This window comes from Rhea pennata, chromosome 4, assembly GCF_028389875.1.
Source record: "Rhea pennata isolate bPtePen1 chromosome 4, bPtePen1.pri, whole genome shotgun sequence".
In the NCBI taxonomy this organism is placed as follows: Eukaryota; Metazoa; Chordata; class Aves; order Rheiformes; family Rheidae; genus Rhea; species Rhea pennata.
The window spans coordinates 3,509,454-3,529,720 of record NC_084666.1 but is presented as its reverse complement, the minus strand read 5'-3'; the positions used below and the strand labels follow the sequence as shown (position 1 = coordinate 3,529,720).

The 20,267-nt window shown below is 52.2% G+C and overlaps 1 protein-coding gene across 4 annotated transcripts in view; it reads left to right on the top strand.

The window, feature by feature from the left end:
- The window catches only part of PTPRA (protein tyrosine phosphatase receptor type A), a 112,177-nt gene extending 92,595 nt beyond the window's left edge, over nt 1-19,582 (top strand). For all 4 annotated transcript variants that reach the window (XM_062575061.1, XM_062575064.1, XM_062575063.1 and 1 more), the window contains 18 exons: nt 2,210-2,294; nt 3,111-3,184; nt 4,490-4,626; nt 6,187-6,277; nt 6,979-7,055; nt 8,594-8,630; nt 9,879-9,976; nt 10,270-10,389; nt 11,596-11,762; nt 12,768-12,903; nt 13,291-13,440; nt 13,666-13,759; nt 14,274-14,350; nt 16,184-16,318; nt 16,797-16,922; nt 17,792-17,943; nt 18,499-18,634; nt 19,248-19,582. In XM_062575061.1, the coding sequence (XP_062431045.1) occupies nt 2,210-2,294; nt 3,111-3,184; nt 4,490-4,626; nt 6,187-6,277; nt 6,979-7,055; nt 8,594-8,630; nt 9,879-9,976; nt 10,270-10,389; nt 11,596-11,762; nt 12,768-12,903; nt 13,291-13,440; nt 13,666-13,759; nt 14,274-14,350; nt 16,184-16,318; nt 16,797-16,922; nt 17,792-17,943; nt 18,499-18,634; nt 19,248-19,322 (1,967 nt within the window). In that variant the 3' untranslated portion in view covers nt 19,323-19,582. The remainder of the gene's footprint in view (nt 1-2,209; nt 2,295-3,110; nt 3,185-4,489; nt 4,627-6,186; nt 6,278-6,978; nt 7,056-8,593; nt 8,631-9,878; nt 9,977-10,269; nt 10,390-11,595; nt 11,763-12,767; nt 12,904-13,290; nt 13,441-13,665; nt 13,760-14,273; nt 14,351-16,183; nt 16,319-16,796; nt 16,923-17,791; nt 17,944-18,498; nt 18,635-19,247) is intronic.
- Nucleotides 19,583-20,267: the final 685 nt, after the last annotated feature.

The following is a 20,267-nucleotide window of genomic DNA, read 5'->3' as shown; positions in this document are numbered from 1 at the left end:
AAAGGAAGACTTTCCTTTGGTTGAGGAGGATGGGATTAGAGACCTTCTGGACAGGCTAGACATCCACAAATCCATGGGCCCGGATGGGATGCACCCACGAGTACTGAGGGAGTTGGCGGATGTTGTCAGGCCGCTCTCCATCATCTTTGAAAGGTCCTGGAGAACTGGAGAGGTGCCTGAGGACTGGAAGAAAGCCAGTGTCACTCCAGTCTTCAAGAAGGGTAAGAAGGAGGACCCAGGCAACTATAGGCCAGTCAGCCTCACCTCCACCCCTAGAGTCCCACCCTGTTCAGCTTTTTCATCAATGACCTGGATGAGGGGACAGAGTGCCTCCTCAGCAAGTTTGCTGATGCTACCAAGCTGGGAGGAGTAGCTGACACACCTGAGGGCTGTGCTGCCATTCAGAGAGACCTGGAAAGGTGATGGAACAGCTCATTCTGGATGTCATTACTAAGCATATGGAGGAAAAGAAGGTGATCAGGAGCAGTCAGCATGGATTCACCAAGGGGAAATCTTGCTTAACCAATCTGATGGCCTTCTATGATGGAGTGACTGGCTGGGTAGACGAGGGGAGAGCAGTGGACGTTGTGTACCTTGACTTCAGCAAGGCTTTTGACACTGTCTCCCATAACATCCTCCTAGAGAAGCTCAGGAAGTGTAAGTTAGGTGAGTGGACAGTGAGGTGGATTGAGAACTGGCTGAAAGGCAGAGCTCAGAGGGTTGTCATCAGTGGTGTGGAGTCTAGCTGGAGGCCTGTGGCTAGTGGCGTCCCCCAGGGCTCAGGACTGGGTCCCATCCTGTTCAACTTCTTCCTCAATGACCTGGATGAGGGGACAGAGTGCCTCCTCAGCAAGTTTGCTGATGATACCAAGCTGGGAGGAATGGTTGACACACCAGAGGGCTGTGCTGCCATTCAGAGAGACCTGGACAGGCTGGAGAGCTGGGCAGAGAGGAACCTCCTGAGGTTCAACAAGGGCAAGTGCAGGGTCCTGCACGCAGGGAAAAATAACCCTAGGCACCAGCACAAGCTGGGGGCTGACCTTCTAGAGAGCAGCTCTGCGGAGAAGGACCTGGGAGACCTCATGGGCAACAAGCTGACCATGAGCCAGCAATGTGCCAGGAAGGCCAATGGTCTCCTGGGGTGCATTAAGATGAGTGTTGCCAGCAGGTCAAGGGGGGTGATTCTGCTGCTCTCCTCAGCCCTGGTGAGGCCTCATCTCGAGTACTGTGTCCAGTTCTGGGCTCCCCAGTACAAGAGAGACATGGAGCTGCTGTAGAGAGTCCAGCGTAGGGCTACGAAGATGATTAGGGGACTGGAGCACCTGCCCCATGAGGAACGGCTGTGAGAGCTGGGCCTCTTCAGCCTGGGACAGAGAAGACAGAGAGGGGATCTTATCAATGTTTGTATATACCTTAAGGGGAGTGTCAAGGGGATGGGACTGGACTCTTTTCAGTGGTGCCAAGGGATAGGATGAGAGGCAACGGGCAAGAATTGAAGCACAGGAAGTTCTGCCTGAATATGAAGAAGAACTTCTTTCCTTTGAGGGTGACAGAGCACTGGAACATGTTGCCCAGAGGTACTGGAGTCTCCTTCTCTGGAGATCTTCAAAATCCGCCTGGATATGACCCTGTGCAAAGTGCTCTAGGTGACCCTGCTTGAGCAGAGGGGGGTAGACTCTCCAGAGGTCCCTTCCAACCTCAGCCATTCTGTGAGTCTGTGATTCTGTGCCTGTCCAAACATGAAGCACGTCACAGAAAGGATAAGGACTTGCTGTGGTTTGGCTAAGAAACTCCATGTTTAGCCTGCCGTTCCGGTCTTGCTTTTGGAAGGGATCAGGGTGGGTAATGCTAAAGCTCAATGCTCTAGTAACTCCGATAGCTCTTATGGATCTATTTAGAACTTAACATGTGAATCCTCACAACTTTCTCAATGGCAAGGTCAAAACTTCATGGTAGACAGCTTTCAGAGAGTAGCTTTCAGCTACTTTGATTAGCGCTTAGAGGTTATAATCTCATCTCGGGGCATGGTATTCCTCGAGTGAAGTGACACTCGCGTACGTCGTGTGTCTTCGCTGTGGGATTTGACAAATGCAGCCTTGTTAACTAATTTTCTTATTTCAAAATGAGAAGTTGTAAAGCGATTTGTTCTCTTAAATGACAGCACCGGCTCATTTCAGCTAACTGTTAACTCTCTCTTTTCCTCTTGCAGATGAGACGCCAATTATAGCTGTAATGGTGGCCCTGTCCTCCCTTCTAGTCATAGTATTTATTATTATTGTGCTGTATATGTTAAGGTAAGGAACAGTTTTAGTGCTGGTCGTCCTTATTTGGCAGAAATTAATTACTGAGTAAACAGGAATAAGCAAATGGCCGGTTTCGGTCGTGAATCTTTTGTTCTGTTTCCTAAGCTGAGCAAGACCGACACGGGCAGCATTTTAAAAAGGAACCGAGGAGGAGGATGAAAATGCCATTTTGGTAATTTAATCCGGGCTGCTCCAAGCTATATCCTCAGTTCCCAGCTCCCGAGTGCGTGTCTGCTCAGCTTGGAAAGAGCACTTATTCACCTGCAGTAAGCATTTTAATTTACTGACTGTTAAGGTGATTAAATAATAATAGTTTTTTTAAAAAAAAGAAAAGCCATTTCCTTAGTGGTGGAAAAATTCCCTTGGTTTCTTGGCTCGAGGCCTGGCCTCGCAGCGGTGACGGCGCAGAGATTTTTTTGCCTCGGGAGTTTGGCAGCGGCGTTCGAGTCCTCCCGTCCTGGCGGGCCGGGCGGCGTTCAGCCCTCGAGCCGAGGGCTGCCCTTCGCCTCTCGCTGCCCCGGTGGTGCAGCGAAATCCACGGAGAAATGCTTTGCCGGGTAAGGAAGGATTAAACGCACGTTTTGGGCGCTTTGCTGAACTTTGCGCGACTTGAAAAATAGATGTGAAGACGGGAAAAATCGGGGTCTGGGGCTCGGCCGCTCCTGAGGTGCTGCCAGGGATATGTGGAGCTCGAAAATGCTGGGAAGTGAGTGGAGGAAAAGCACGCCCTGGGGCTTAGATCTGAGCGGGCATTTGGCTTAGTGGATCGGTAACTCCAGACTTTCTCCGCTTTCTTTTCTTCAACAGGTTCAAGAAGTACAAGCAAGCAGGGAGCCACTCTAACTCCTTCCGCCTGTCCAACGGCCGGACGGATGACGCAGGTGAGGCCCGTGCTGGTTCGCCCGGGGCGACTCGGGGGCGGAAACACTGCGTCTCTCAGAAACGCGTGAGATTAGTCGCAGGGCTTGCAAAATGGGTCAGTTAAAATGCTCGTCAAAATGACGACAGAATGCTTTAGTCGCGATTTTTTTTTTTCCCGTTTTTGAAAGAGTTTGCTGTCAAAAAGAGCGCGTAGTCGGGCAAAGGTGACTAGTTACGTAATGAGCAATTCTCCTAAAAGAGACTGCAAAAATTAGGAAGTGTCATGAAACCCTCAAATTGTCGAAAGCGGAATTTTTTCCCTCCTGGGGATCTCGTAGGACGGAGCAGAGCTCCCCGGATTGACTGGATTGATTTGCAGACAGCCGGTAGTCACAACGGCCTTGCTGTCCCGCACGGTATTTTCACAGAAAAGTATTTTTTCATCTACGTTTATATATGTTTCTTGCTCTGGGCTTCCTCCCTTTTTGCATTATATCAGCAAGTGTTTATAAAAAGAAAATTCTCTTCCCAGCTTGCATTCATGCGACAAAATGTTTCCCCTCGGAGCGTTTAATACCAGAATGCGTGATTGCTTCCAAAAACTAACGACTGAGAATTCCTCTGGAGTTTTCCTAGTATGTGTTTGACTCCAGTGAATGGGAACTTGAGAAAACATCTTCGCAAATAATTAAATACTATAAAAATTATACCCCTTCAAACTGAGATGACAGCTGAATAAAACTGGCCTCTTTGCGAAGATCGTCACGCTTGCTGTAGGCACCAAACTAGCATTTCCAGGACAAATCAAGGAAAGTTGGTTTTTCTTCATAAAAACCTCTCCGGACCGTTGGCCCATCTTTTACGCCGGTGGCCAGAGCCTCCCCTGAACAGGTTTTATACTGTTATAAGCTGAGAGCTTAACAGGCCATCGGTTGTGCTGGTTTAACCCTCGTGCGGCCTTTCTCGGCTTAGCTAGCTGTGGGAACCACCTGCAAAAAGCCACCAGCTTTGCTGCCTTCACCTGGGGGTTACGGCAAGGCTGTTACGCCTGACTTCCCGCGGGAACGAGGGCAACGCAGGAACTGGACGCGACGTAGCCTCCGCCCCCTCCCCGTGCTGAAGCCTCGGTCCTCATTTCGGTATCCTGCTTCTAAAATAGCTTAAGGCGAGACCTCCTCCGGGGCGTTGGAAGAGCTTCGTAGCACCAAAGCCTTCCCAGATCTTCCTGCGAGGTGTGCGGGAGGGAGAGGCAGAGGAGTGGCGATGGCAGGGGTGCGGAGGGGGAGGCACAGCGTGCCGCTCATGCCCTCCTGTCCCCTTTGCAGAGCCCCAGAGCATGCCGCTGCTCGCCAGGTCGCCCAGCACCAACCGCAAATACCCGCCGCTGCCCGTCGAGAAGCTGGAAGAGGAGATCAACCGGCGGATGGCGGACGACAACAAACTCTTCCGGGAAGAGTTCAACGTGAGTGTTTCGGCTCAGTCCCCTCTCCTCCGAGCGCCGGCCAAAAGGGGTTGGTTGGTTCGAGGCAGGCAGTAAAAAAAGGGACGTTTTGTTCGCGCCGTCACGGTGTTTTGCCGCAGCCCAGCCGGTCCGGGATGTCGTTCGCCCGTCGGAGCCATGCAGAAAGCTGCTCTGCTATTTGCAAAGCGCCGGGCGGGGAGGGGGCGGTTGGTGCAATCGCGACGTTAATTATTCTGCGACCGCTGAGGAATTTCATCGTTTTGGGGAGGAAGAACTTGACGGAGATGGGACTCAAACGCTCCAGCGTTTCGCTTGAATCCTGCTTCCCGGGTGCGCTGCCGGCAGCGTAGGGCTGACGGCACACGGTGGAAAACGCCGCTGCTCGCCGTGCCGAGGCGAAGCAGCCGGGACGCGGCAGAGCAGCCAGCGAAGGGATTTTTACGTACCCGTCGCAGAACGCCTGGCGAGGTGGTTGCCTCCGTAGCGGGGCGAGTGGGAACGCCTTGCCTGGTTGCCCGCGCGGTCCCGTCCGCCACCCGCCTGCTTTCCATCTGCAGAGCTCTCCTCTTGTCGCAGCATCTTCGGGCCCTGGTGCCTCTTGCGTTAAAACAGGTCTTGGTATTCTTTACTTGGACCCGGGAATTACGATGATTTATAGGTATGTTAAGGCTTTTTGCCCAGGCTTTCTTCTGCTTCCAGCCCCTCTCCTCCACCAAGGGGCTCTTCTCTTGCCTTCGCGGCAGCGCGAAGTGATAACCGGCCTGGGGTTATCATGACCAAAGCCTCTTCTTGCAGCTTCTTGTGCCGTTAAACCTGATGCAGCTGCATCTTGCCAAGACGAAAGTACGCAATGCTGCAGAAAGTAGTGAGGTGGGGGACAAAGTTAAATAACCAGACTGAATATCCCAGTGTGTTACACTGGAGCTACTGAGCTGCCTGGGTTTCCCCGATGGCCCAATTAATTAAAGAAAACCTGCAATCGTTCGCGGCCCCAGCCGGACGGCATCTCCGGCTCCCCATCCCTGGGGCAGGCTCTGCGTCCCGGCAGCGGGAGCGGGCTCCCGGCAGAGAGGAAACCCCCGGCAGTGCCGGGACGGCGCCGGGGAGCTCACTGCCGCCCCGGTCTGCGTTCGGGCAGAGAGGATGGCGGCGTTTTCTGGCAGGGGTTAAATCGAGGCCGCTCTTAGCAGAGGAGAAGCTCAGCGGGAGCCTCGAAGGCTGGTAGAAATGAGCTCCCCGTGCTCCTGGCTTTGGTGTCAGAGGTTTTGCTGCCACCTCGTGTCTGTGGGTCCTGGCAGTCCGTATGGCGTGTCCGGAGCGGGATTTGCGCTCCGTGCTAGGGCTCATGCTTAAGTGTAAGTAGTCACCTTGAGTGCAGTGGGGGCAAGGGGCAGAGCGGGCGAGTGAAGAAGGTGACGGACCTCAGACCGGATGGTCCCACGCCACCGTTTCCTCCTTGTGGGAGCACCGGTTGGCTTGTCCTTACCGCAGTGATGTGACACCCCCCCGCAACCCAGTGGAGGAGCATATAATGGAAAATCTCATTTTCTGCCATTTCAGGCTCTCCCAGCATGCCCCATCCAGGCCACATGCGAAGCTGCTTCCAAGGAGGAGAACAAGGAGAAGAACCGCTACGTGAACATCTTGCCCTGTAGGTCCCCGTATGTGGGCCAGGGGGAGCACAGGGTGCTGCTGCCTTCCTGCCCCACGGGGCGAGGAGGAGAAAAAAGAGGAAAAAAAGGGGGGGGAAGCCCCAAAGACCCCTTGGGTGGTGATTAAATAGCAAAAAAATAAGTATTAGAGTAACGGAGTTGCTGTTTTGCACCCGGCTGGGTTGCTGCGTGTGGTTTAGCTTTGGATACGTGCCGGAAAGCTTGCAGCCGGTGAGATGGGTCTGAGCTCCTCCATCCGTCGCTGCCAACGGCCCCGGGGTGCTTTGGAGGCCGAGCTGGCGTCTTGGCTGCACGGACAAAGCCAGCTGCTCCGTTCAAAGCGTAGGAAAGGGGAGTCTGGGGAATGGGAGGGCAAACGGCGCTCGGCTGGCAGCCGGAGCCGGACCCCCCGCGGCGCCGGCCGCCAGCTCCGCGTGCGGCTCCTTCGCAGCACGCTTGCAGAGCTGGGGGCTTCGCGTTGCCAACTTGAGGAGTTCCTCAGATTTATGCGCTCTGCAGCCAAAACGCTTTCTTGTGCGAGGTTTATCACCTCGCTGGACTTAAGCCCGGAAGAATTTGGGGGCATAAAGTCCTTTGTGTGTGTGGCGAAGCCCATCTTCGGGGACCTACCGTGCCTGGGATGCCAGATTTCGGCTAGGGCGGGTTTTGTTTCTAATGCTTAATTTTCATTTTCCTCCAGACGATCATTCCAGAGTTCATCTGACGCCTGTGGAAGGGGTTCCCGACTCTGACTACATTAACGCCTCCTTCATTAATGTAAGCTCTCGGGTACTTTGAAGGGCAAATCCTCGCCTGGTGGGCCTCGTCCTACGGCGGCCGCTCTCGCCAGAAGCCCGGCTCGCCCTGCGTGTGTGGCTTTTATGGAGTGTGACTCATCTGGAAAAGGATCATATAGAAACTCCTTTCTTTGTTAATGCCTCCCTAGCTTCTCTGGAATAGCTGGTGCTATTTTTTGATCTGTAACATTTGTATAGCTGCGGTAGAGCGCACTGTTTCCCGCTTGGCTTCCTGAACCCCGAGGAACGTGGTCCAGCGATTAGAGTAAGAAGCTGAGAGCCAGGGCTAATAAATCCTGTTTGTAGCTCTGCCATTGCTCAGCTGCTTTGCCACGGTCCCCGTCCTCACACCTCCCTTTTCCCCACTTCTAAAATAACGAGAACACACTTGCGCTCCTTGCGGTGCTGCGAAGCCAAGCCTGCGGGGTTAGATGGGATTTGGTACCCCCGTTCCTGGAGGAGCAGAAGACTTCTCATTAATGGCTAATTAATTATATGGCTGATTAATCATAGGAAATTTCAAGCTTCCACAAATAGCTGTATGAAGGGCATGAAAAAGAAATCAAGCAACCCAGCTAAAATATACTTAAAAGCAGCCTTGCCCTCCTCTGCTTTTAGTGGTCAGCAGGAGTTTTGCCACCTACCTGAGGAGCATGCCTTTTGCTAGTGAGTTTGATTTCTGAACAGGAGAGAATGTGCCTTGACTTTTCCCATTTTGTTTCATAGAAACTTGAGTTTCTAGTCCTCATACTGATACAAAATCCTGGGTTTTAGTAATGTGGCATTCCATAGGAGACAGGTTCTGCCTATAAGGCAGAGAGGGTGGCGAGAGCTCTGGCCGAGGCCGGGGAGATCCTTCTGCGTGGGCCTCAGGCAACTTGCTAACCATCGCTCTGCCCCTGTGTCCCATGAGTAAAATGGAGAGAATAAACAGTGGATAACTCATTCTGGTCTTTTACCGTGCCTGCACACAGCACCGAGCTGGGCAGAGCTGCAGATGCTGGTGGGGATGTGCTCCAACAGGAATTGGGTAACATGGAAAAATAGATTTTGAGAGAGAGAGAGGGAAGCACAGGGGGAAAAGCGAGACCCGAAAGAGCTTTTTACTTTCTCCAGCGATATATGTATTAGGAAATAAAATGAACTCCTGGGAGCTCGACGACCCTTATTTCCCTGAGATGAGCGCCGATTTTCACGTGATGCTGTGGATGCCGCGTCTGACCCCAGCCGCGGGGCTTGGCCGATGCTAGTGGTGCTCTGTGCCGTTGCTGCCGAGTTCAGCCCGTTCCCGGGTGAGACTAGCCCCGGTGGCATCACCCCAGGGGAAGGTGTCTCCGCTCCGTTAGTTTTGCCACGCTCTCAGCCTGCAGCCGGTCCCCCGTGCAGTGCCGGGTTGCTGCAGGGGCGAGTGGGCATCCGAGCGGGCGGCATCTCCGTTTATTAACGATGCAGCGACGCTTCATGACTCGTCTCAGAGGAATACTCACCTCTCGTTTCTCTTCCTTCTGTTTTGTGTAGGGGTACCAAGAGAAAAACAAGTTCATTGCTGCACAAGGTAAGTGCTCCGGTTTCCTCGTTGCTCTGCGCCGTGTGAGTCGTCCTCGTGGTCTGTGAACCGATGCAATCCTAAGCACAGCTCGGCTGCCTTGCCGCTGTCGCCCGGTCCAAATGCAGGGAGGCTGGTCCCCAGTTTGTTCCCAGTGTGGCTTTGCCTACGTTCCTATCAAAGCCCAGCAACGGGACGCGGCGGTGAAGCCAGCCCGCTCCCGGCGCTGAAATGCTGGCGGCTGGAGGCTGCCCAGCACGTTCTTCCCTGCGCTCGCCAGCGTATCGGCCTGTGCCCCACCGCGTCGTCCCTCCAGCCCGAGCCGCAGCTGCAGGTGCTGGTGCTCTCCAAAAGCACTGTCAGCTGGACGCTTAATTGGATTTCCATAATGAAGCGGAGAAATCCGCTGTTACGGAGAGAGTGAGCCAAGGAACACAGGCTTGCGTACGCCGTCTGTAGCCCGGCGGCGCTCTTGCTTTCGGCGCGCTGGGAGCCCGACCGTCGGACCGTGCCTCTAAAATCAGTGCAGCGAGGCACGGGGGGGTCATGCCAGCGCAGGGGACCGCGGCGAACGCAGGAGGCGCCTTCGCAGGCAGTGCTGCAGGGTACTGCCGGGCCACCGACAGCTCCCACGCTGGAAATCGCCTTCCCCTTTCCAGGCTCTTGCTGGAGAACGGAGGCTGGGTCTTCTCCTCCGCTGATACCTGGCTGGGATAAAGCTTTCGCTGTGTTTTCCTTCTGGCTTGCCCTCAGCCTCAGGCCTGGCAGGGGATGGTTAGGTTGAGTCAGCTCCTTGTCTGGCAGGAGTTAAATAAGTATTCTTGTGATGTATTTAAATAGGATCTTGTGGTTGAAGCACGGGACTTGGGGATGGGACTTGGGACAGGACTTGTGAGTGCTGTTAGTGACTGCCACAGTTTCCCTGGTTGACCTTGGGCAAGCTCATTTCCATGCTCTATGTGTCTCATTTCCCCTTCTGCTGCTAAAAATGGAATTCTGGATCATAAAATATATCCAGTCCCGTAAAAAAACCCTGCTATTGCGTGATAAAATTGTTCTCTGGGATCGCCAGCATTCCCGGATACCGAAATGTGTCCTGTGCTGACACCTGTTGGCAAAAAAATTGTTGCATGGTTAACAACACGTCATCTCTGCCACTGCCGTCTGGGTGGGCTTCTGTCCCCGTACTTGATGCTCACCAGCACTTGACTGGTTGATGTCTTCCCCAAATCCCACATTTGTTTGCCTGCCATTTAGGACCAAAAGAAGAAACGGTGAATGATTTCTGGAGAATGATTTGGGAGCAAAACACAGCCACAATTGTCATGGTGACCAACCTCAAAGAGAGGAAGGAGGTAGGTGGTGGAACTCTTTGGGGGCAGCTTTCTACCCGGGCTTAGTTTGCATGGAGGCAAAGGCTGTGCCCAAATACACCCAGTGCTGGTCTTGCTTGCAAAACCAAGACTGGTAAATAGGTCTCATGTTTAAAGGTAGTTTGAGATTCCTTATCCTTTAGATGGAGCCCCAATAACCTTCTTCCCTGGGGCACCGCTGCAGTCTGGGAGGCCACATCCCCACCGTCTGAGACAAGCCTCATCTGAGACTTTCAAGATGCCAGGCCTCACCTGTGTGTTTTTAATCTCCCTAGTGTAAGTGTGCACAGTACTGGCCAGATCAGGGCTGCTGGACATACGGAAATATCCGGGTTTCTGTGGAAGATGTGACCGTCTTGGTTGATTACACGGTGCGGAAATTCTGCATTCAGCAGGTACTGTGGTCCCCGTCTCCTAGCCCAACCCTTCCAGCTCATATTTTGCATCCCAGAGGCCCTCCCCAAACTCTCACCTTGCCCGAGGATGCTCTTGGGGGCTCTCTGAAAGTGTGTGTGGAGGGCAGAAGAAATGAGGAGGCCGTCAAGGAAATGCAGGTCCTTACACATAAAGAAGCGCAGTGGGAGCTGTTGTTCCCAGCAGTGTTCGGATCAGCGACCACAGCATCCATGTCTCCAGTTCTCACCAGAGCTATTTAAAATTAGTCTTACCTTACACACTTGGCATCGCTGTGTTGAAAGCAGCGCAGCTGATGTGTAGAAGGTCTGAAGTGCAGTCCCGTAATACTGCCGCGCTTGCTGTTGCCAGTGCCACAGTGGAAGCAGGGCGGGTGCCTGCCCGCAAGAGATGTGGGTACCAGTTCCTGCGCTCGCCCCCAGCCACGTAGTGCCTGGCTCCTTGGGCTGGGCAGTAAGGCAGATTTATCTCCTAGGCTGAGACAAAATCGAGTGCTGTCTGCCTCGATTTTAATTACTTTCCCATCTGTCGCTACATTTTTCCTCCTCGGAGACTCTGGATGTTTTAGTCACTCTGTTTATTTTGCTAATGCACTATGAGACAGGCAACAAGGAGCTGACACACAGGCGACCGGGCACCTCGGTTGGAAACCGAGCTAGACATTGAGCTGGGATTTCCTGAAGCTCGCGCTTTGCTTTCACAGCCTGGAGGTCTGTGCGTGGAGGTTGGCTGGATACCCAGCAGCCGAGACTGGGCTTGGCACCTCTCTCATCAGCCACCTTGTTGGATGTGGAGAACAGGACAGCAGTTAGTCTCAGAGGAGTACAAGCAGGCCCATCTAGACCTTGTCTCTTCCTCTAGAAGCGCTAAAAGACACAGGCTTAGCTGGTGCGCTTCATAAGCTGGTGCTCCTGTCACAGAGGTACTAAACACTCAGTACAAGCAGGGCACCTTGGGGAGCATCCCTAGGATGCAAGATGTGGTACTGAGCAGATAAAACGTCAGGCTTTTGGAGCCTAATGTGGCCCCTGCATCCAGATCCACATACTTCTAGAGTGTAGATGTTAGTGTCCCTTAAACCTCAGAGTTCAGTTTTGGGGCTGTAGCGCCCTCTTGTCTCTGGGTTTTGGGGAAAGGAGTTGAATCGGTGTTCCTGTCGCTAATGGGGACACACGCCTGCCTTCCAGGTAGGGGACGTGACAAACAAGAAGCCACAGCGCCTAGTGACTCAGTTCCACTTCACCAGCTGGCCTGACTTTGGGGTCCCCTTCACCCCTATTGGCATGCTGAAGTTCCTGAAGAAGGTGAAGACGTGTAACCCCCAATATGCAGGAGCAATAGTGGTGCACTGCAGGTACGTCCCGGCGGTGGCTAGCCCTCTCTCCTGTGTCACCTGGAAAGCGTCTTCTGTATAACACCCAAATTTATCTGGAGGAAGCTGAAATTAGCGGTGTGATGGTGTTACAGCTCATGTTGACTTGGCGGCAAAACGGTCTTCATGTGGCGTAGCTCAGTAGGCCTGGGGAAGCACAGGAGGCCTTTGAGAGCGTGGCCTGTCTAGCAGCTGTGTGTGTCTCGCTGCGCTTGTGGACCGCACTTCTGCAGAGGCTGAGCCTTAGCACCGTGGTGCGTTTGGGCTCGCGCGGCAGCACAGCACTGATCTTGTGTCCTCCTGTTCTGCTCAGATCTGCTCCCTAGACTTGAATCTAAAGGATCATCACTTCTTTGTCAGGTGCTAGGAGGTGCCCCGACTTGCCTTTGCTCTGTTCGTACTTCAGCAAAAGAAAATGCCACAGTTAATGGCAGAGATGGTAACCGTAACTGGAGCCCCCCAGCTCCCCTCTTTTTAGCTTCCTTCTCGGAAGGCAGTTGGCAACAGAGCTTTGTCTTTCAGTAGCATTTACTAGACTCCACTTTCTTATTTATTCATCTCTCCTTGAGTTACCAACACAGAAAAATGGCTTCAGTGTGGGCTCCCCTTCATGTGGAGGAGGGTGACTGGAAGGAGCAGGACACAGCTGGCAGAAACAGGCAGCCCTTAAGATTCAGAAAGCCATCATTAGCGTAGGTTTTGCACTGACTTTGCATTGAGAAAGATACAGCTTACATGCACGCAGGTCAAGGTGGTTACTGGTACGCAGAGTTACGTGCATCCCTCTGCAAAACCCAAGGGGTTAAAAAAGAAGTTGAGAAGCCTCTGTTTTCTCCGAAATAGATGTTGCTGTTTGCTCGCTGCTGGGAAGTGCTGCGTTCCCTTGCCTGGGTTGCGTTGTAGTGCCTGGCTCGCTCCCGGCGGCGCTGGAAGGGACCGAGCGCCAATGCTGCTCGCACTGACCGCTTGTTCCCTCTGATGTTTCAGCGCCGGGGTAGGACGCACAGGCACTTTTATAGTCATCGACGCCATGCTGGACATGATGCATGCCGAGAGGAAGGTGGATGTTTACGGCTTCGTGAGCCGGATCCGGGCTCAGCGCTGCCAGATGGTACAGACAGATGTAAGTTTGATTTTATTTAGGCTTTGCTCGCTGTAGTTAGATTTTCTTAGCACAGTCAGTCCCCCACACACTTGAGAGACCTTCACATGGTCTTTTTAATCATCAGTTTCCCCTTCAGCTCTACATGAAGTTCCTCCAGGTCTTCCAGGTCCTGTAGTGAATAAGGTCTTGGTCCCTGTGGAGGGGCAGAAAAATTATTGTCAATTTTGTTGACTTTTCTGGACAACACTGGGGTCTTAAACACATTCTGTGTGCTCGGTGACCACTTTTGTTACGTGCATGAGCTGAGGGTTTGCAGCTCGCACATGAACACACATTGTGATATGCATAGTAAGTGGAGTGGAGCATAGAGCAGAAGCTGATGGCTTCTCCCTGCAACTCTTTCAGATGCAGTATGTGTTTATATACCAAGCACTTCTGGAGCACTATCTCTACGGTGACACAGAGCTGGAAGTGACTTCGTTAGAAATCCACCTCCAGAAAATCTACAACAAAGTGCCAGGGACCAGCAGTAACGGGCTGGAAGAGGAGTTCAAGGTGTGTATGTGGAAGGCAAGCTGGTTTTTGCACTTTTCAAAAGCAAATGTAGTGAATGTTGCATCAAAGCCTGTCCCAAACAGCTCTTGTCCGTTCCCTGTGATGAGCATTCCTACTGCTGTAGGACGTTTCGATGGGTTTGCTCGGACCGCTGGGGCTGTCACATGCTCAGCTTGCTTCCGATGACTGTGAAAGCTGTTACCACTTTTGTTGCTTTCTCTGCAGAAACTAACTTCAATCAAAATTCAGAATGACAAGATGAGAACGGGCAACTTGCCAGCAAACATGAAGAAAAACAGGGTGCTTCAGATAATTCCATGTAAGGGCTGCTTGTCTGTCTGGGCAAAAACACATTTGATGGGTTAAGGTGAACCTTTAGGGTAGAGTGGTGACAGAACAGATTTTTTCAGCCTCTTGATTTTTGCAGTTAGGTAGGTTTTAATGAACAAACTTAAAACCACCCTTGGGCTTCCTTGTAGCTCTTGCTTTTGGTTTATCTCCTCCTACCATGGCTTTCTTCTTTGCAGGTTTGTACTCCCTGAGGCCTTTTACCTCAAGGGAAAAGAGAGTCTCGATGTTGAGCAGGTTTCTGTTCCCTGAATCTCTCCTCAACATCCCCTTCTCACCTGCCCTGGCCCCCTGAGCCACAGCAGAAGCTGGAGTTGAATCTCCTCACCCCAGACCGGTGCTCTGGGGGTACCAGGATTCCCCATCCCGTATCTCTCTGGCCTCTCAACCTGGGGACTTTGCATCTGACCATCATGCACAGTTTGCAATGAGCTGTGCTTTGAAACTGTCACCCCAAAACTCTCCTCTATTTGCTTCTGTTCTAGATGAATTCAACCGAGTAATCATTCCAGTGAAGAGAGGTGAAGAGAACACAGACTATGTAAATGCTTCCTTCATTGATGTGAGTATTTTTTTTCTTCTTTTCATATTCTCCTACTGGAAGCTCTCTACCTCACACTGCTTCCTGTAGGAAGGATTTGTCTTGCCCTGAAACTCTTCCTCTCTGGGCTTCATAAGCCACTTTCCATTTGACTCTGCTTCGTGTCAATGGCTGGTGCCAGTTTGTCTCAAACAAACCCTGCAGACAGGAGTTTCACTGAGAGCTTCCAGTCTTCAGACCCACAAAGACCTGGGAGAGGAGAGTTGAAGCCTGAACTGATCCTCTGAATCCTGGTCTGATGCTGCAAGTCCCAAGTTTGGATGAAGGTTTTGGAGAAAAGGACACGTGTAGCCAGAGTACTGATTGCTTTATGGCACTGCTCATTTCATCAGAAAACATCCCCTAGATTAGGTAACGGAGCCGTACACGGATCCCAAAACCCTTGAGGAAAACCAGGTCAATCCTATTACACCTGTCTTGCTGACCGGAGGAAATGAGGCAGCGAGGTTAAGTGCTTTCCTCACTCCGAGGAGCGCTGCGCATCCTCTGCTCGTGAGTAATCCTGTTGACTTCAGGGAAACATCTCCTATGAGTATTTATCTTTGTGCACTGGGGCCGGTGCTGTGTAAGTCACAACGAACTCTGCTCTTCTCCACCCCAATTTGTTTTCATCTCCTAATGGCAGGTATTTTTCCAAAAGAGCCATTACTGCCATAGGTTGAACCAGTGGAAACTAGTGTATTCCCAGCCATAACCTCCCAAATTAACTGCTCCCTGGAACCAAATCAGCTGGGTCCCCGCAGGATGGGGTGTCTGTGCTCTGGCTGCATTGGCTTTGAACAAAACACAAATCTGAACAGCCCTCCATCCTGGCAAGCTTGTTGTTCCAAATCTAGCTCCAAAAGCTTAAATGTCACGTAAGCAATTGAAGATTCAATTTCCTGCTTCTGCTGAACTTTGCTTAAATGACAAGCTCCAAATGACTAAGCTTCTTTAGCCATGGTTCGCTGTGAGGGCACAGGGGAATGTTGGAAGTTTTCATTCTTTGAAACAGAAACATCTCTCAGGGCATATTTTTGCTCATGTCTTCCAAAAATCCTGAATAAAAGTTGCAGCTGTAGTCTCCAGACCTTAGGCATGACTGCTAGCTCTTCTGCAAAATTCAACCTTTGCAGTTTCCTTTAGGAGTAGGAGCCCTGGAAACCCAGACCTCTCCTTACCGCATGGGTAAGGCATGGAGGCAGTATGATCCCACATTAGCTGCATTTCTGTAGAAACAAAGTTCTTGCTGTAAAGCAGCATTTTGTCGTGGTAATGCTGCTTTATGGCCTCTCGGCTGATGAGCGGGGCTGTGTGGATGTCCATGTGCAAGGACTTAGCCGAGCCCTCGGGGAGAGGCCGGTCCAGCCACGGTGGATTTCTCTGCCCGGGCTGAGATAGTTCACATGAACAGTTGCACTGCTCCAAGGATTAACTCAGCCGTGCTAACTTGGCCGCGTCCAAGAGCATCTGGACATGTCCTCTGCCAGCAGAGAGATCATTGCCCTTTGCTGCCCGCCACCAGCACAGCTGGTTGATCCAAGTGTGCAGTTAACTAAGGGAGCGGAGGAGCCGCGACGAGCAGCCTGGAGACATCAACCTCTTTGCCCGGCGTGCAGGACCGGGGCAGGGGATGGGAAACGTGTTGCTCCCACCTTTCCGTGCGTTTGCCTGGGTTGTCTGTGGAGGTGCTGGGCTCCCTGGGGCCGACGTGCCCGCAGGCACGCTCTGCGTCGGGCAGGACAGCGCTGCCTTCAGGGGCTGCCGGCGTCGCGGTGCTGCCGTCGCGCTGCTGACCGCGGGTTGCAATTGCAGGGTTATCGCCAGAAGGACTCCTACATTGCCAGCCAGGGACCGCTTCAGCACACGATAGAGGACTTCTGGAGGATGATCTGGGAGTGGAAATCCTGCTCCATAGTCATGTTAACAGAGCTGGAGGAGAGGGGCCAGGTAAGTGCCTGAGGCATCCCTGCAGTAAAGGAAATCTGTAGAAACCTTTAAAATCTCCATATGGCCCCAGCGCCGTTGCCAGTGCCCTGCAGCCTGCCAGCACCATACACATTGTGTTGCTCTTTCAGCCTTCCTCTGGCAAATACATGCAGGAAGGGAGTTTCAACCTCTAATTCTAACCCAAAGAGTCCAGATGTTTGTAGATCCAGAGGAGAAGCGTTAAAAAAAAATAAAATAACACACACACACACACAAAAACACCCTCTGAACCCTCAGTTCTCAAAGCAGCTTTGAAGCTAGCTAGTGGCACCTGGTGTGGCATCTGCTATAGCAAGGTGGTGCCTCACAGCTCCTCTCCAAACCTGTGTAATTCCCCATGGCTTTGGAGGGTGCCAACCCCCAGGAGAAGGTTCTTCCACTAAAGGCAGTAGTGAAACAAGAGGATCTTCACCCTGTGTCCTCTTATATGCTTTCTCAGGAGAAGTGTGCCCAGTACTGGCCTTCTGATGGCTCAGTGTCCTATGGAGACATCACCGTAGAGCTGAAAAAGGAGGAGGAGTGTGAGAGCTACACAGTGCGGGACCTGCTGGTAACGAACACCAGGGTAAGAGTCTGTCCTTCTCCCCTTGGGAGCTCTGGGCTCTCGGGGAGTTTGCTGTCATTAATCCCTGCTAATGCATATGGTGCTTCGTGATTCCCGTGTTCCTCGACCTTCCCTCAGGCATCCAAGCCCTCTTCAGCTCCGTCATCTCCCAGTTGTCCCAAAGCATCCCTGCCCTGCTCGTCCTTTCTTCTGTCTCCCCATGTGCTGCAGTCTCACCTCCTTTCCTGCCGTTAACCCTTGCTCTTAGGAGTGTTTCCATCCTACTAGTTGCTTGTCATCCACGTCTTCTGTCCTGCTGTCATTGAGCAGTCTCCGTTCTACCGCTGCCTTATTCTCATGCCTGCCACCAGCCTCTCTCTGCACCTTGTGTCCTGCTCTGACACATACCAAGCAAACGACCCTTCTCCGCAAGGATTCCTCTTCGCCTGCTTTCCTCTTGGACATCCGTTTTAGCCCACTGGCCCAGTTCCTGCTTTTCTGTTCCTCTTCAGTAGTAGATGCTCATCAGCTAGCGTCATTTCTCCTGTTGTCTCTGTCCCTTTGCCAGTTCTCTCAAGCACTTTCTCCCCTTAGATGTGCATCCTCCCAAAGCCTCTCTCATCTTCATCCCCATCATGATCAAAATATGTAGGCTCTTGGCACAAAGCATAAAAGCAGCTGAGAGGCTGGGAAAGGATGGTCAGCAGCAGGGGCGTACCTGCAGGCAGATATCTCCACCAACCTTGCTGGCAGCCGCCAGCCTCCCCCTGAACCACTTCACAGGTGCTTCCTAACTGGACATTTTCCATGAGATCCTGAAGTAGAAGGTTTTCAGGTCTGGACTGAGCCTCCGATGGGTTTGCTGAGCTCAAGCTGTGTTCTTCTGCTAGGAAAACAAGAGCCGCCAGATTCGGCAGTTTCATTTCCATGGCTGGCCAGAAGTCGGGATCCCCAGTGACGGGAAAGGGATGATCAACATCATCGCGGCCGTGCAGAAGCAGCAGCAGCAGTCTGGCAACCACCCCATCACTGTGCACTGCAGGTAAAACCCGTGCAGAACAGGCCACTGCAGGGGGACTAACGCTGAAATGAGCTTGAGTGACGGTAAAAAAATCCCTTGAAAGGCTCAAGCTGAGCGGTAAGAGTATAGGTGGAAGTGATATGAGATTTTCCTCCTGCTGCCACTATGTCTCAGCCTCAAGGGAGAGGTTCAGAAACAGCTCGAGGCTGTAGAGATGTGGATTTCCATTCTCCTGCTCAGCACTGTGTTTGTGGTGGGGAGAAACCAGGGGATTAGCCTGAGACTATCCAGCTTGTGTTGTGTTAGGAGATACCAAAAATGCCTGGGCTGCTTGCGCCGCTTCAGGCAGGGCTGTGAAGGCAGGGAGGAGAACGGTGTGTGTGCTGATGGTGAGTCTGTCGGAGACATTTTACAAGAAGCCAAAGCACATATAAGTGACAGCTGAACTGGCAGATACTGGGACGGGATCGTCAACTTTTCCAGTCCTTCAGCATTTCCTCCATGGCTTGTGTCTTGAGCAAAACCGGCGCGGTCGGTATGGACGATTCCCTTTACGTTCTGCTTTCTCTTTGCCAGTGCTGGAGCAGGAAGGACAGGAACCTTCTGCGCGCTGAGCACTGTCCTGGAGAGGGTGAAAGCAGAAGGGATTCTCGATGTCTTTCAGACGGTGAAGAGTTTAAGATTGCAGAGGCCGCATATGGTGCAGACACTGGTAAGCACACTGCCCGCAGCGCACGCTCCCCGCGCGCCCCCGGAGAGCTCCGCGAGAACGGGATCCGCTTTCGTTTCTGCTGGGGTGTTAATGGAAGACTTCTTCAGCTTAGGGTTATCTCCAGGGAAGAGGAAGGGATGAAGGCAGGGCAGGAGGCATATCTTCCTCCGATGAGGAAGTCGTAGTTCCCTCAGTCCAAAGGGGTGAAGTTTGGCTGGCTAAAGGAATCAACCACCCTGTTGAGCGCTGAGACTCCCCTAGGAGCTGTAGGAGCCTCCTTGGAGACTTCTTCATCCATATGCCACGTGTCCATGGGCTTCATGAGCCTGGCAGCTTGTCCCGGAGCTGAGCGGCTGTAGCACAGCCTTGGCAGGGAGGGTGGGAGCAGGTGGTGTTAGAGGAGGTTTTGCAAGAGAGGCTTGCAAGGACACCGAGGACTTCTCTGCTGGGGCCAAGTTAGGACCTCTGCAGGCCCAGAGAGGAAGGGGAAGCAGAGCAAGCGGCGGAAAGCGCCCGCTTCCCCGGCGGAGGCCGGGCGGCCGCGGGCTGCGCGGCGCCGGAGCGGCGCCCGGGCGCTCTCCCGCTCTGTCTGACGCGCTCCCCGCTCCCGCAGGAGCAGTACGAGTTCTGCTACAAGGTGGTGCAGGAGTACATCGACGCCTTCTCGGACTACGCCAACTTCAAGTGAAAAGGGAAGAGAAAAAGAGACAGCGACGGCAAAAGAAACAAGTGACAGAAGAGTTGCCTTCTTTAATATTTTGTAATATTCGGTTTGTTAATATACCCCCCCAAAATATGTGTATATATCTTAACTGTTTTAGAGGTTGGTACCATAAGCTTCATATTAGCTGGAGATTTTATATGTAGCAAAGTGTTAGTGCAGATACTGTTGGCTCCTTTTTTTCCAATGTTTTATTGGGGAATTAAATAGCGTGATGTTTGGATTAATATTGTCATACCATCTCTCTTCTGGAGAGTTGACACAGGCTGTTATTTCGTTTGTAAATCTTTTTTTTTTTTCTTGAGGGAGTAAAGCCTTTTTTTTTAAAAAAAAAAGAAAAAAAAACAGAAAAAGATATTCTGGATCTCATCTAAAAAAAAAAAAAAAAGCACCCACAAGCACAAGCTTTTCCGAATCCGCAGGGAAATGGTTTCACATTTTTCTGCCGGTCAGCTCTTGAGAAAAAAGGAGAGGAAAAAAAAAAAGAAAAAAGCTTATTCTGTGTGTGTGTATATATATATAAATATCCTAATTTTTGTATAAAAAGAAAAAGCAAAAGTTTCCTCCTTCAGGGTCAGACCGCCACGTGCTGCTGATTTGGAAACCATGATGGTCCTGAACACAGCGGCAACAGTTGGGATTTCAACCAAAAATAAAGGGAAAAAAGGAAAAAAGAAAAAAAAAAAAAAAAAAAAAGGATTTTTGCTCCCTGAAGGAAACTTCCGTGTGTCGCCTGCCAGATTTTAGACTGGCCTTGCCCGGCGCGGACGGCGGCTCGCCGGGCCGAAGGAGCTGCGAATCCTCCGGCGCCCCGATCCGTTCCCTCCCGCCGCCGCCGGGGACCGCGGAGCCGGACGCCGGGACGGCGCAGAGGGAAAAGCGCTTGTCCCGGGGTGGGGGGCTCGAGACGCA